The 16,753-nt window shown below is 37.7% G+C and overlaps 2 protein-coding genes across 5 annotated transcripts in view; both read left to right on the forward strand.

The window, feature by feature from the left end:
- Nucleotides 1-3,516, forward strand: part of GPR141 (G protein-coupled receptor 141) — a 60,117-nt gene extending 56,601 nt beyond the window's left edge. The window contains exon 2 of the mRNA XM_009452904.5: nt 60-3,516. Coding sequence (XP_009451179.1) covers nt 74-991 — 918 coding nt within the window. The 5' untranslated portion in view covers nt 60-73 and the 3' untranslated portion in view covers nt 992-3,516. The remainder of the gene's footprint in view (nt 1-59) is intronic.
- NME8 (NME/NM23 family member 8) overlaps nt 1-16,753 on the forward strand; it is a 405,025-nt gene that overhangs the window by 247,924 nt on the left and 140,348 nt on the right. The gene's annotated exons all lie outside the window — the stretch shown is intronic.

Below are 16,753 nucleotides of genomic sequence, written 5' to 3' on the forward strand. Positions count from 1 at the left end.
AGAGATAGGAACAAAGCTCTGAAAGCTTGTCAGTTACTCTGGTGCTTTTTCTCCTCCAGGTGACTTCCCAAGTATGCCTGGCCACAATACCTCCAGGAATTCCTCTTGCGATCCTATAGTGACACCCCACTTAATCAGCCTCTACTTCATAGTGCTCATTGGCGGGCTGGTGGGTGTCATTTCCATTCTTTTCCTCCTGGTGAAAATGAACACCCGGTCAGTGACCACCATGGCGGTCATTAACTTGGTGGTGGTCCACAGCGTTTTTCTGCTGACAGTGCCATTTCGCTTGACCTACCTCATCAAGAAGACTTGGATGTTTGGGCTGCCCTTCTGCAAATTTGTGAGTGCCATGCTGCACATCCACATGTACCTCACGTTCCTATTCTATGTGGTGATCCTGGTCACCAGATACCTCATCTTCTTCAAGTGCAAAGACAAAGTGGAATTCTACAGAAAACTGCATGCTGTGGCTGCCAGTGCTGGCATGTGGACGCTGGTGATTGTCATTGTGGTACCCCTGGTTGTCTCCCGGTATGGAATCCATGAGGAATACAATGAGGAGCACTGTTTTACATTTCACAAAGAGCTTGCTTACACATATGTGAAAATCATCAACTATATGATAGTCATTTTTGTCATAGCCGTTGCTGTGATTCTGTTGGTCTTCCAGGTCTTCATCATTATGTTGATGGTGCAGAAGCTACGCCACTCTTTACTATCCCACCAGGAGTTCTGGGCTCAGCTGAAAAACCTATTTTTTATAGGGGTCATCCTTGTTTGTTTCCTTCCCTACCAGTTCTTTAGGATCTATTACTTGAATGTTGTGACGCATTCCAATGCCTGTAACAGCAAGGTTGCATTTTATAACGAAATCTTCTTGAGTGTAACAGCAATTAGCTGCTATGATTTGCTTCTCTTTGTCTTTGGGGGAAGCCATTGGTTTAAGCAAAAGATAATTGACTTATGGAATTGTGTTTTGTGCCGTTAGCCACAAACTACAGTATTCATATTTGCTTCCTTTATATTGGGAATAAAAATGGGTATAGGGGAGGTAAGAATGGTATTTCATTACTTGATCAAAACCATGCCTTGATGTACCCAAAACAAAAGGACTATAAAATGCAAGAGCCCTCATTGTAGTCCTTATGGGATCCCTCCCATCTCTGAGTGATGGCCGTACAAAGACCAGTGTTGTTGAATCCACCTGGAGTTGCAATATTACATTATTTTCCAGTACAGAATGTCTGTGTGGCCCATGAAAGCAACATAGGTTTTAAGAGTTTTAGAGTTTCATTAGCTCATTCTAAGTTCCTCTGTTTGAAGCATGGTCTCTTAGGTTTTGGACTGAACTCAGCCCTTTAGTTCTTTTCATCCCACTTCACCTTAGGTAAGTAAATCCTGGCCACCACCCAGCTCCAAAGACACAAACTCTCCTTCGCTAACCAGGTTAGATGTCCCATTCATCTCACGCCCTGATAAAAACTGATAAGGGGAGAGAATAGTTAAAAATTTTTCTAGGGTATCATAACTCTGGTAGGAAGTCATCTGTCTAGAAATCAAGAGAAAAAGAACGTGTGGCCTCCTGTTACAACAAGGGTTTCTAGATTTGTCCTGTGAAAGGTCGTTTAAGGACTTGGGGATCAACTTCCTCAATTATCACCAATTGCACTGTTGCTCCAAAAATCATTTAAAAGCTTACAGGACATATCTACATAATGGTGAAACTGTAATTTAGAGACTATCCCTGACTAATGTGCTGGTAGGCATTAAAATGAGTTCCCAAGGGAAGTGATTAAAATTTTTTTCTCTTCTGTTTTTTGAGAGAATTTCTAGATGTCCTGGGCCACAGTTAATTAAGATTTTTAGGGGGGACAGAAAGTTATACTGAAATCTTTAGAGCTCCCTTCCACCGTTAAAATTATATATATATATATTTAAATTATACCTTAAGTTCTGGGGTACATGTGCAGAATGTGCAGGTTTGTTACATAGGTATACACGTGCCATGGTGGTTTGCGGCACCTGTCAACCCATCTACATTAGGTATTTCTCCTAATGCTCTCCCTCCCCTCGCCCCCCACCCCTGGACAGGCCCCATTGTGTGATGTTCCCCTCCCTGTGTCCATGTGTTTTCATTGTTCAACTCCCACTTATGAGTGAGAACATGCGCTGTTTGGTTTTCTGTTCCTGTGTTAGTTTGCTGAGAATGATGGTTTCCAGGTTAAAATTATATATTTTTAAATAAATGAAAACTATGTTTTTAAAAGAGGACTTTTGAGAAGTATATAGAAAAACCATTAATTTAGACTCTGTGAGATTAGGTTGCATGAAGAAGGTTTTCTGAATATTTGAAGAGTGGATAAATAAATGTACTCGAAAGCAATAAAATTATAATCCATTAAAATATAGGAAAAATAACTAATGGGAACTAGGCTTAATACTCGGGATGAAATAATCTGTACAACAAACTCCCATGACACATGTTTACCTATGTAACAAACCTGCACATGTACCCCTGAACTTAAAATAAAATTTAAAGTAATAATAATAAAATAATATGGATTTTCTTTCCAAATTCGGAATTACATTTTGTAAAATTGTATTAATAACTTGTGGCATGTGGCACGTTAAACTGATTTTATTTCAAGAACTTCTGTTACTGGCTAGGTTGATACATAGGCTTGTGGGTTTTTGCTTTTTGGGTTTTTTTTGCTCCTGCCCATACTTCCAGTGTCTTCAATGTTTTGTCTTAAAATTTTCCCAGGATCTGATCCAGTTTCATATTTAATGCTTCAGAAAACCTGAAGTGATTAGTAACATGAATAGAATAACGGAATGAATTAAGGGAACTTTTTTTTTCATCAAGGTATATCTTCGGGATTTAAAAGTTTTTCATAATTTATTGTCACTCTGTGGATCCACAAATTCCTCAGATGAATAAGAAATACCTCTGTGAATTTCTGTGACCACTAAAATTACTGAGCCATAGAAATTAATTCTGAGGAAGCAGAAGTAGCAACATAGTTCAAACACGACTTGTTTCCATATATTTTCTGTTTTATATATTCTTTTAAATATCCTTTTAAACAGGTAATATTTCTTTTCTTTCTTGCCTTTTTTCCAATTTATTTTTTACATTTTTTCTTTCTCATTTTGAACCATAAAATTTGTAAGACAGTTACTAAGACCCCTGATAGTTTTAAGAAAATTTATAATACCTATAAATATGTAAAAAATTTTAGAAAAATATTTAAATTAAAAGTATTCATGAGAATTTCATTACCTTGTAGATTATGTCATACTCTCTTCCAGATTTTAGGTATGTTGAGGTCAGGCAATTCAAAAGAATTAATCTCTGTATTAATCTGTTATAAGGTTAACATAACACTACGTTATTTTCATATATTATAATAAAGGGCTTATTAGAAATGTTCTCAAAAGATAGAAATGCAATATTTCATAATATAAAATATCTTTTTCATCAGTATTTATGGAATAAATAGAAAAATTTTAGTTTTCCTGTTCTTTGTCTTGAATCAATACAGAAATGAACCTCATGTGACATTGGGAGTGACATTGGCCTCTAGGGCCATTTTTGGATATCACCACTATAAGAGAGCACTAGTATTAGCATTTGGTGGTGGGAGCCAAGGAATAGACATCTTGCCTTGCACGTAATTGTCTGTACAATAAAGAAGTATCAGGTCTTGCTCTCTATTTGAATACCCTATTAGATATTAATGAAGTGAAACATATACTCATAACAATCAGAGCAGCTATCAGGTTTTACCCAGTTTTTGTAAACACATAGTATTTTTTTGGTATAGCTTTAATTCTCTGAATTTTCTGGAAAGGCAACTATCATGGATTGAAGAAAGATTTTACTTTGGTTTCCTCTGAGCTTTACCAAGAGTTGTTCAGTCCTTTGGAAATGACATTATAAGTAGCAATACCATTTATGACATTAAAATATGACACAACGTACCTGTAAGCAATATTTGTAGCTGTTGTACTCAGGAGATATTACATACAGGTGTCGGCATCAGACTCACTCATTTTGTCTCTTTATGTGATTATGCCTGAGCATTTACACACTGAATTATATACTGTTATCCATAACTTTTCTTTTCATTACTCATTTATATTACAGTGAGAACATTATACATAAAAATAATGTGTATGTTTACATTATTAGTGTAGAAAGCATATACATTTCATTTTGAAACGGTAAAATTATCTGTAAGTTTCCCTTTAGAATGGTAAAAGTATTACCAAATATTTGTGATAAAAAGCAAGGTATTGGGTCTGAGAAGCTGAGAACCACTGAATTACCACAAAGGGACAAAATAAGAGGGAAATTTATGAATTTTAACATTATAAACAGGAAAAATATTTCGGTGTTTTTGAAATACCTCATCTTCATTCAATTCTAAATTACTTCTTTTGTTTCTACAGCAATTAAATGCAACTTTTAGAAAAATGTGAAGAAAATATACATGTGTATTTTCTTTTTTAATAAGAAAAATACACTTTTTCTGAGCCTCACCACTCTCAGATTGGCTCTTGATCAATATCTACCAGATTTTTAACCCAGACAGAATAATTTTTGATGCCCAGGGAGAAAGATCTCTTCAGGCACCCATTAAAAGGGACACGATTTGGCTCTTGTTTATTCCTTAATTTTCCTGTGAAAGGATCATTGAGTCCCCTGCCTTCCTTCTCAACTTCATTTAAATTAAGGGAAAAAGATTGTTTCACTTGTAGGTGAAATGAACTTTGTGTAAAGTGATTCAAGAGGTGTTAATAAATCCCTCCTGCCTCCCCAAATCCTCCTCAATGAAGCTGCCATGAAAACTCGATTGTTGGGTTAAGAATCAGTTTTTCTGAAGGAGGGTATTGGGCCAATCCATTCTCAGTCATTGGCTTTTGGTGTGAAGTTAGAATTTGGGACACTGTCATAGCTTTGATTGGATAGATTTTGCCCACTTTCCTCTATGAGACAGACATAGGCCAAAGACTCTCACACCTATTGGTACTGGTAGGAACAAGGAAGCTCTTCTTGTTATAGGGGCCAACTACAGCATTCTGTAGACAGTTGGTACTGAGAGCTCCATGGTAAAGGGGCACAGGGATGGCAGAACTGCAGGGATAATGCCCAGAGATTGCAACATGCCAAGGGACACCCATGGGTATTGGAAACCAGGGGAATCTGAAGACCCAGCAGGAGCTGCTGGGGAAATGAGACCCAGGTCTGAGAACGGCTAGCTGAGAGCAGGAGGGGCTTGTGTGAGTCTTGCTCAGGAGTTCTGAGCAAACAGGACTGCTCTTGGAAGACAGGGCAATGGAGGCAGCAAACAAAGACTGTTTTGAACAGGAGGTAAGAAAGTGCTGGAGAGCATGGTTTATTTTATTTGCAGTTTGTCCTAATAGTTTATGTCATTAGCAATGAATTATTTCTGCCCTTTGTTGCTGATCTGGGCCATAGATCTCATGGAGGACAGGGTGTGGTTACAAAGATGTAACCACTGGCAACCTGATCAGAGATTTTGGATAAAGATATCCAGCTCATCCTTAAGGCAAGTAAGAAAAGAATCCCTTGGAATTTAGAGAAGGGTCTGAAGAGTTTCCCTTCTGTTTTCAGGAAAGCATCATCTTACATGTCAGGAGTAGACACTTGCCAAAGTCTACACCAGCCTCTGGCACCCTCTGGAGGGTCTGGAAAGACATCTAGGCCCCCTCTCCAGTGATGTTCAATTCTGTATAACACAGCACACTTCTTACCACAGCCCAGCTGGGTACCCCATTCTCTGAGTTGTCCTTTGCCTCTCAGAATTCCATTATTTTCGTAGCATTGTGCTTAACAGTGGGACACACTACTGACCTGTACACTTAAGAATGGCTAAGATGGTTGATTTCATGTCATGTATATTTATCACAATAAACAATTTTTTAAATTAGAAGATATATATATATATATCTTATATATATTTAGTTATATATATATATAACATTTCTATATATATATATTTAGAAACTTTAATAGGCAAGAACTGAGCTGATGGAGAAAGTTAAAATATTAGAAAGAAAAAAGCTAGTCTGAGACATAGAAAGACTTCAGTCCTCCTATTAAGGGACTACCTATAGGGAAAGCAAATGGAAAACACTTCACATCTGGACATATCCTTGGAGAATGCTTTGAATTTTAAGAACAAAGAATTAGTACAAAAAAAGCCAGGCAAGAGAAATGTTTACCTCTAAAAGAAAGAAAAACAATTAGAAAGGTATTAAGTATTTTCCTTCACAGCCTAATGCCAGAAAATGGGAAGCAATGTCTATTGGATTTTGGTTTAAAATATCATGGCTAAGAACTCTGTAAGCAGGCAATTACTGTGCATGCCCCTGGGTAGACAAAGGAACTTGAGACGGATTTTCCTCTCCATCTCGGGGCTTATCATCCCAAGGCCATTGCTTCTCCCTCTCCAGGGTCTTCCCCAGGTAGGAGAGCAACTCCACTTGGTTATCTTGAGGCCAAATTATCTTTTCAGGAGGCAAGTTGCTGGCGAAACCTAACTTTCCTTTTAGAATAAGATCCATTCAGCACTCGGTCTAGAAAAATGTTTCTTCCATGATTCTTACAATAGGAAGGCAGCTTTCCCTGGCCTCTTGTTCTCATGTTCCATTCCTGCTTAGAGCCGCTCCCATGTCACTATTTCCTTAGTTAGACTAGAAAGAGAGCCAGATATCTGTTCTGAAATAATTGTCTCTCTCCTCCTATCACAACCATCTTCAAAATTGTGCTTTGCATTTGAATTTTTATTGCATATTTAGTTTCACAACCTTATTTCCTAAACTTTCCTAAAATTAAATTTCTGCCTCATCTCCATTTTTATCACAACCTGTTAACATATTGCACATTTAACCTCTTGTTCTATAGAAAACATGTATTTTGAGTTTTATCGATGGTTTAAAATTGACCAGTGCAGTCTACAATGTCTTTCCGTCTCATTCAGAAAATTCTTTTCAGACGTGCTCTTTCTACCATTTGAGCAGTTCAGGTTATTGGCCACATGTAGTTTTTCCCCCTTATTCCTGTATTCCTAAGTAAGAGATCACCAGGCCTTAGTTTTCCTTATCAACTGTGTCAGTGGCTTCTTCTCAGCAACTCCTTATTATCAGGTGCTCTTAGAGGCTTCCACTTAAATGTAAAAATTGGAGATTGATTACCAGTTCCTGGTGCTAAGTGCCCAAGGGCAAGAGAGAGGTTGTAGGGATTATGGAAAACTGTACTAACTTTGCAGTTTCTTTTGTATAGTTTTTAATTCCCTTGTGTAAAGTGGTCAGCCCTGTGTACCCAGAATGATTCTGGAGTGAAGAAACTGCCCTTTTTTTGTGTGTACAAACCCCCTCTACCCAGTGAGGGTACCTCCAAGTCAGTGAACCTCCAAGTAATCTTCAATCCACACACGAGAGGTGGTGATTCATAATAAAATTTTGTTTTTCCAGGGAAATAAGAAATGCAATAATGATGCACTGAGTTTTTCTTAAAGTGAAACATATTTAATGATATATTCAGAGACATATTTTTATAATTCACTTTATTTGTATTATATCATAATGTACTAGAGCTATTATAAGCACCATTTATAAGATTATAATTAAGTAATCTGCAAGATGGTGGTTGTGCTAAGAACCACACATAGACAATTTTCTTGACAATATTGGTCAGTTTCCAGTCTTTGGCCTTAGATGTCTTTTGGCCAGTCTTGGTATATCATAGACACAAAATGAGTTCTATATCTGCTGTTGTTATCAGTAAAGTCACCCCAGATGACACATTGCTCCAAAAATATCTGGCAAAGTTTTTAAAACAATAAATTTTTATATGCGATTGGAATTATTTGTAAAAAATCAATAAGTGAACACACATTGAATTTCTCTCGAAGTCCTGACTTTTGAAGTATTTGATTATTATAATTAATTCTACCTTTTATGGATATTAAAAGACCAATAATGTTAAACATATCAAAGTGAAGTTTGTTCCAGTTGGTCTGTTTGAATGTTCTTTTTTTTTCTTTTTCTTTTTTGACATAGAGTCTTGCTCTGTCGCCTAGGCTGGAGTGCAAAGGCATGATCTCAGCTCACTGCAACCTCCGCCTCCCAGGTTCAAGTGATTCCCCTGCCTCAGCCTCCTGAGTAGCGGGAATTACAGATGTGTGCCACCACGCCTGGCTAATTGTTGTATTTTTAGTAGAGGCAGGGTTTCACCATGTTGACTAGGCTGGTCTCGAACTCCTGACCTCAGGTGATCCACCTGCCTTGGCCTCCCAAAATGCTGGGATTACAGGCGTGAACCACAGCGCCTGGCCTTGAATGTTTTTAAAAAGACCTGACAGAGTAAAAATGTGTATGCCATGAATTGTGTTGTGAGTAAATTCACAGAAGGGCATGATGAGAATAACATCCAGCCTGCCAAGGAGAGTCATGCAGAATTACTTGAAAATATGAGTGTTCACATATTCACTTCAGATTTATTGAGCTAAATGCAAATGATCAAAGCAACTCTACTGCATGATATTAATAAGTTTTGTCTGCTCTAATGCTTTAAAACCACAAAACCTTTAAATACATTTAAATATAAGATACTACGCTAAAAGATCAATGCAGATAATTTTTTGAAGTAAAAATGCTCCAAAATTATGAAACTACCAAATCTTGAGTGTTGGTATATAAATACGTACTTATTCCACAGACCTCATCCTCTCTTGTCCACTCAGGACTTTGCCTCTGCTACTGTGGCCTCAGACTCCTGCACCATCATTTTCTCTCTTTCTACTGAACTATCCATGTCTGCATAAATGATACAGTATTAATGAAACAAAACCACTCCCATCATCTCCAGTAAATGCCATGCTATTGCTTTGCCTCCCTTTATAAGTTTTCTACAAGAAAACTCCTTGAAGGTAACATCCACATTATTTTATTTTATTTTATTTCTGAGACGAAGTTTTGCTTTTATTGCCCAGGTTGGAGTACAATGGCGTCATCTTGGCTCACTGCAACCTCTGTCTCCTGGGTTCAAGTGATTCTCCTGCCTCAGCCTCCTGAGTAGGTGGAATTACAGGCGCCAGCCACCACCCCTGGCTAATTCCCGTATTTTTAGCAGAGACGGGATTTCACCATGTTGGCCAGGCTGGTCTCAATCTCCTGACCTCAGGTGATTCGCCCCTCTTGGCCTCCCAAAGCTGCATTCTGTTTCCAGTTCTTCACCTTCCATTATTCCCTTGGCCCAGTTCCATAGTTTCCTTTATGCCCCACTCCACCATACCAATTTTGTCAAGGTAATTAATCTTATCAATTATATAATTCAATGGTTAAGTTTGAGTCTTCACCTTATTCAATCTCAAAGTAAGGTAGGATGCAGTTGAGAAATCTCTTTTTATGGAAATACTTTCCTCATTTAATTACTAAAATGTCTCCTGCTCTTGGGTTTTCTCCTACCTCATTAGGTATTCCATTTCCATTTCTTTGCTATTCATCCTCTTCTTCCCAGTTTCTAAAGGTTGGAGAGCACAGGGCTTCATCCTCAGCAACCTTCCTGCCTTTCTCTGCACACCTCCCTAAAACATCTTACCAGTTTTGTGGCTTTGAATGTGATCTGTATGCTGATCTTCACCAATTTATATCTCTCACTCTGTCCTCCCTCCTAGATTCCAGCTACACTTGAAATCTCTGCTTTTAATAATAAGCAACTTCAATTTAATTTCACCAGAGCAAAACACTGCATTTCCTCCCCTAGCAGCCTTCCCCATCTCAGAAAATGGCATCACTGTTTACCCATTAGCTCAAACCAAATACCAAGAAGTTATGCTCAATGCCCTTTGTGTCCATCAGGTTCCAATTATGAGACAGAAACTGCTTGGTGATTTAAACAGGGAAAGTTTAATCATTAGCTATAAAAGGAGATTGAAGTGTTGAGAGATTAGCTACTAAGAGGTAAAGAGATGTCTAAAGAATACAAGAGTAGGAGATGTAGCCAGCAGCCACTATCTTCAGATCAGAGGCAAAGCATGCAAAGAAAAACAAACCTGGGTAAGGAATCCGCCTCCTTACCCCCATCAGCCCACCTCACATACACACACACCCAGCACTGAAATGCAGACCTTGCAGGAAAGGGTGGGTCCCCTGGATGATGGAGAAGTTCACAAAGGTGCTTTGCTGATGGAACTTGCTGAAAAGCCACTCATAGGGGTATTAGAAAAGGCTGTCCAAGGGGAGAAACTGCATCTCAGGCCATGCTGGGCATCTGCCCAAGGAACCGAATGCCTTTGGAAGCTGCTCTCTGAAGGGCAGGGATGGCTGTCCACGAGGAGGCCACATGCATTGCGTGCATTAGGCAGGAGCCTGCTACGAGAAAGCAGGTACCAGAGCCAGGGAGAAAAGCCTATTCTTCCCCAAATGCTGCTTCAGCGCCTTGTAATGATGAATATTAGTTTAGCATCCCACCCACTGGTAAGGGAGAAACGTTCTAGCTTCATGGCAGGGCAGTAGAGGGTGGATTTGGAGCCGAAGACAATATGTGGATGGATAGCCTCTCTTTTGTTCACACCCACACCAAGTATGCTGTATCTTCTAATACCGACGACTCTGCTTTAAAGCATGTCTCTCATCTGACCACTTCTCGCCATTTCTACTGCTACTACCTTCTCAGGCTAGTACAACATTCTCCCTCTCCCTGTTTTCACTTTTGCTGCACTGTGGTCAGTTCTCTGCACATTAGCCATACATCATGTGAAAGTATAAATTCAATGTTATACTAATTTATAGTACTGATGTTAAATCATGATAGTCTCCACTAAAATTTTTCCTGTGGCTTTTGATCTCACTCAGATGAAAATGTAAACGCCATGATCAGACCCTTGCCTGTCTCTCAGTCAACTTCTTTCTGTTCCTTTGTTTTTGCCTCATAAGCTTTGAATTTTCTGTTATCTCTGATGGGAACGTTTCCTCAAATAGCTGGTTCCTCTGTATCATTCATAACTGCTCCAGTGTCATCTCTGCAAAGAAGGTCCTGATTTCTCTATTTCTCTATGTGAAATTGTAGCTTTTTGTTCCCTACTTTTTATACTATTTTATATATATATATATACACATATACATATATATATATATATATATATTTTTTTTTTTTCAGAGATAGAGTCTCATGCTGTTGCCCAGGCTGGAGTGCAGTGGCGCGATCTCGGATCACTGCAACCTCCACCTCCTAGGTTCAAGAGATTCTTCTGCCTCAGCCTCCTGAGTAGCTGGGATTACAAGGGCACACCACCACGCCCAGCTAATTTTTGTATTTTTAGTGGAGATGGGGTTTCACCATGTTGGCCAGGCTAGTCTTGAACTCCTGACCTCAAGTGATCCTCCCCACCTTGGTCTCCCAAAGTGCTGGGATTATAGGCATGAGCCACCACACCTGGCTACTTTATATTCTTTTTGGCATTTATTATTACCACAAATTATGTTAAGTATTCTTAATTAACAAGAATTAATTAAATTTTTGTCCACTAGAATTTAAGTATCATAAAGAAGGAAATTATTTTTGCCTGGCTATTGTGAGCTAAGGTTTAATGGCATTCAATAAACATATGTTGAAAGAATAAAAAAATGGGTAAAGGAATGAATTCCTGCTTTTCAACACTGATTTGAACCCATGATCTGCCATTTTTTAGCATATAAAGTTTGAGTCAGTTTCTCAATATCTAAGAACCTCAAATTCTTCTTCTCTAAGATGATAGTTTAAAACATTTAACTCTCCCAAGCTTACTGTGAAAATTCACCAGGTTGGATTATATCTCCTCAAAAAACCATCAGAAAGACTTCTTGATCAAGCAGAGCCATCTCTTGATGGAGTCTAAGTAGTTTCTTAAAAAGAGCAATTAGGGCAGGATATTTATAGGGCCACAGGCCAACCTGGGAGATTTTAAAGAGTGTCTATTAAGGTTTGGATTGGACAGAGTTTATGAAACAGCTGTGCTTTGATGGACACAGTAGGGTGAGGGTGGTAAAATGAATTAAGTTAGCAAGCTCTTAGTCCTAATGAATAAGTGATTGGGTTGGCTTACGGTCTTATATTCTACAAGCAAGTGTTTCAAGGAGCAAGTAGCTAAGTGTGTTTTGTTTGTTCTCAGTATTGATTAATAAAGAAACAGGGAGAATATATTGTCTCAGATTTGGTTAGCACTGGGGCAGGAGAGTATGTTCTATGGCGTTGTTTATGGGACAGAGGTATTTTGGTTCCAGATCTCAAGTGAGATGGTATTTGTGAGGTGTGGAAACAGTGCCAGCCCATATGCACAATGCCATAAAGCAGAGTAGATATCTAAGTGAATTGCCCGTCACTGAGCAGCTTAGCATATACAGCCTGTATTCAGATAAAAGCATCATGGTTTCGCTTCTTTGAAAAGTTCTTTTCATTAATAAAATAGTTTTTTTGGTTTCCTTTGGATGATTTAAAAATGATTCTTTCAGAGATGATAAATTATGTGCTTGGGGAAATTCTGTAATTCTGATGGGTTTGTAATGACTCTTTTTGACTTTGCAAATTGGTCCAGTAGAGCATAAACTTCGGGAGTGCCTTAGGCCTTAATAGGCTATGTTCTTGTTTTAATAATTTTGACAGAATTGTTGTGGGAATCATAATTAGAGTCTCTCTCTCAGTGAATTTGATTAATTTAAAAAATTAATAACATTTCTACATAAACAAAAGGTATTAGGGTGGTGCAAAAGTAACTTGCAGTTTTGCCATTAAAAGTAATTAATTGCTTACCACAATTACTTTTTCAATAACCTAAATGTAATAAGGAAGAGAAGAGAGCCTATCCCCGAGCAGGTGTGCACTTTAGGGAAGGAGTTGATGCTTGTCCTGTGTTGTGAGGCTTTGTGATTGAATCAGCTGCTCAGGATATCAAAGAATCTTCAACCTGAGGACCAGTTACATCAGAATGGTATTGTCTGCCTGGACCCCTCTGTTGAGAAGAATTGTAACGATTCTCTGAGTTCAAGTGGGAAAAAGAACTGTGGTATGGGCATAGGAAAGGTGGATGATGGCCTACTCATAGCACATTTATTGGTACATTGTTGTTTTTGCTGCTGTTATTGCTGTTTCCTGTTTCATTGATGAATCAGGAGTCTTCTTCTATTAAAAACTATATGTACTACTTTTACACATGTTCACAGTAACATAACAACAAGCATAGGTCTTATCATCCACTTATTCCAAGGCTGAGAATACGAGTCAGGGAAGTTAAGTGACTAGTCTGAGGACACAGGGCTAAAATTTGGCAGAGACAGGGATGTGGCTATGCCCAGGTATATGTGGCTGAAAGCTGGTGCTCTGTCTCTATGCAAGACAGGCAGAGGAAAACCTCTGGTTACCAAAAAAAAAAAAAAAAAAAAAAAAAAAAAAAAAAAAAAAAAAAAATCACAACAAAGCTACAGGAAAACAGAAACCATCTAGAAAAGAAGTCAAGTCTCCTTCTCAATGACAGCTGAACTTTGCCAAGGAATTGAGGTAACTATGAGCTAAGGCTGGGTAAAGATTCTGATTTAAAGCATTATAGACTTTCTAAAGTTTTACTTCTTTCAGGAGCAGGAACAAACTCCCTTTTCCCCTTTTATCTACATGATTTAGAAGAGTGCTCTGCTAGGAGGTCTATGAATATTTATAGAGGATGATAATAATTAAAGACAAAAGTTTCAAGATATATGTAGCAGAATTAAAGAACAGGGTTATATTTTGCGTGTCTGTTAGTGTTTAAGAGAAAGAGATCTCTTAGTGTATAACTTTTTATTTTGTGAATTTACATATCCCAAATGACAAATCACTGTTATACATGGCCATTAGAGATGGCACAATATGTTTACTTTTCTCTTTTAGGTGACAAAGCTATTTGAAGGATGTGTGTGGGACTGAATATAACCCAGTTAAGCATTATTACTAGAAACCAATCAGGGACAAATGTAACTTTGTCACCTCGCTGCCTAAAACACTTCACTGATTTTAACTTCAGAGGCCTCTGATTCTCCTAAATTATTTGTAAATGTTTGTGTGTACCTCGTATGCCTGTATTTTCAGGGTTTAGAATCCATAGATCTCACTAGATTTTCAAAGTCAGTATGCAACTCAAAAGAAGTTTAGAAAGTAATGACATGCAGGATAGAGCCCACATTCCTCATTATGACCTCCATAACTTGATCTGGCCCTTGCCTGCTTTTTTTTTAAAATTGTATTTATTTAAAGTGTACAGCATGACGTTTGCTTACACACATGCATAGTGAAATGATTGCTATAGTTGAGCAAATTGACATACCCATCTACAAACAGAGTTGCCTTTATTTTTCCTATGGAGAGAGAACCTAAAATCTACTCTCTTAGCAAATGTTCCATATACAGTACAGATTTATTACCTGGAGTCCTCCTGCTAGTCATTAGATCTCTAAACATTCATCCTACAGAATGGCAACTTTGTACCCTTTGACCAACATCTCCCCATTTCAACTATCTCCCCATCCCTATTTCTATGTATTTAACTTTTTAAAATTCCACATATAAGTGAGATTATACAATATTTTTCTTTCTGTGTCTGGCTTATTTTACTTAATGTCTCCCAGGTTCATCCATGTTGTCATAAATGGAAGTATCTCCTTTTTAAAGGTCACTTAACATTCTATTCTGTACACACACACACGTATAGTGTGTGTGTGTGTGTGTGTGTATACATATATTAGTTTTAATATTAATCCATAAATCCACCATTTTAGTCCATGAATCCACCAAATGACACTTAGGTTGTTCCCATAGCTTGGCTATTATGAGTAAGGCTGCCGTGAACATGGGAGTGCAGGTACCTCTATCATGTGCTGGTTTCGTTTCCTTTGGATATATATCCAACAGAAGGATTACTGGGTCATATGGCAGTTCTATTTTTAATTTTTTACGGAGTCTCCATTCTGCTGCCCCACCAATAGTGTACAAGGGTTCCCTTTTTTTTCCACACCCTCATCAACACTTGCTATCTTTTGTCTTTTTGGTAACAGCCATCCTAAGGAGTGTGAGGTAATATGATTTGGAATTGCATTTTCCTGGTGATTAGTAATGTTGAGCTTCTTTTTATATACTTGTTGGTCATTTGTATATTTTCTTTTAAAAGACGTCTATTCAGGTCCTTTGCCCATTTTTAAACCACTTGAGTTTTTTTTTGTTGTCGTTAGTGAGTTATGTGCATTTATTATATATTTGTGATATTAACCCCTAATCAGATATATTGTTTAGAAATATATTCCCCCAGTCCTTAGATAGAAATAAATGGAAATATATCCTTTGTCCATGGTTTAGAAGAATTAATCATTAAAATGTTCATCCAAAGCAGTATGTAGATTCAACGCATTCCTATTCAAAATTGCAATGACATTTTTAACAATTCTAAAATTCAGATGGAACACAAAAGACCCAAAATAGCCAAAGCAATCTTGAACAAGAAGAACAAAGCTGGAGGCATCACACTTCTTGATTTCAAATTATACTGCAAAGTTATAGTGATCAAAAGAGTATGGTGCTGGCATAAGAACAAACATCTAGACCAATGGAACAAAATAGTGAGTCCAGAAATAAGTCCAAACATATAAGGACTACTCACTTTCAATAAGGAAACCAATGATACTCAACAGAAAAAGGATAGTCTCTTTAATAAATGCTATTGGGAGAACTGGATATACACATGCAAAAAAAGGAAATTGAACTCTTATCTTACGCCATACACAAATATCAACTCAAAATGGATTAAAGACTTCAGTGTAAGACTTGCTGTAAAATTCCTGGAAAAAAAGATAGGGAATGAGCTCCTTTACATGGGCTTTGGCAGTGAGTTTTGGGTTATGACACCAAAAGTTCAGGCAACAAAAGCAAAAATAAACAAGTAGGGCTACATCAAACTAAAAAACCTTACTTACTTTTCTAGAAAGAAAATCATCACTTACGACTTTCTTATGTTTTAGCATTATGAAGTTTCTTTAAAACTCTCAAAGCACTTCACATGTTTTCTCGCCTCAGTGACTTTGCACACGCCATTGTCTTGCTTCTCTGCTGCCAACAGTGGTCTCTATTGTTTGCCCAGCAAATTGCTGACTGTCCTTTAAAACCCAGAACAGAATTCATTCCTTCAAGAAGAGCTGATCATTCCTTCATCTGTGCAACCCTGCCTATTATCCATAGGTGTTTTATTTTATTATGCAGTCCTAAAAATGGTGCTGCTGAACTTTTCTTTCTATGAAAAAAATGTTCTTTGTGTATTATTCAGGAAACTAAGCATATGACAAATACAGTGTGTGTGTTTATCTTTACATGTAAAGTTATCAAGAAGAATTTAAATTGAGATTTTAGCTGTACTCACAGTTGATTCTGATTGGCTTTTTTTTTTTTTCTGAATGTCTTTACTCCTGTGGACTTTAAAGTAGTAAAGGTGTATGACTTCGGTAATATTTTAAGGTTTAAGAAAGCAATCTATTCACTCTTGGAAAAGGTGAATTTAATGGTGCAATGGCCACCTTTGGTGAACAATTAAAAGCAGAATTGGAAGAATGTTGATCATGAGGTAATCTCATTCGATCTGCCAAGGGATATTTTTTGCTGTGAGGGCTGGGTGTCTAGAGACAGTAAACCGTAGTCACAGATAAGGAGAGAGGGTGGTTTTCAGTTGGA

Source organism: Pan troglodytes, chromosome 6 (assembly GCF_028858775.2).
Source record: "Pan troglodytes isolate AG18354 chromosome 6, NHGRI_mPanTro3-v2.0_pri, whole genome shotgun sequence".
NCBI lineage: Eukaryota > Metazoa > Chordata > Mammalia > Primates > Hominidae > Pan > Pan troglodytes.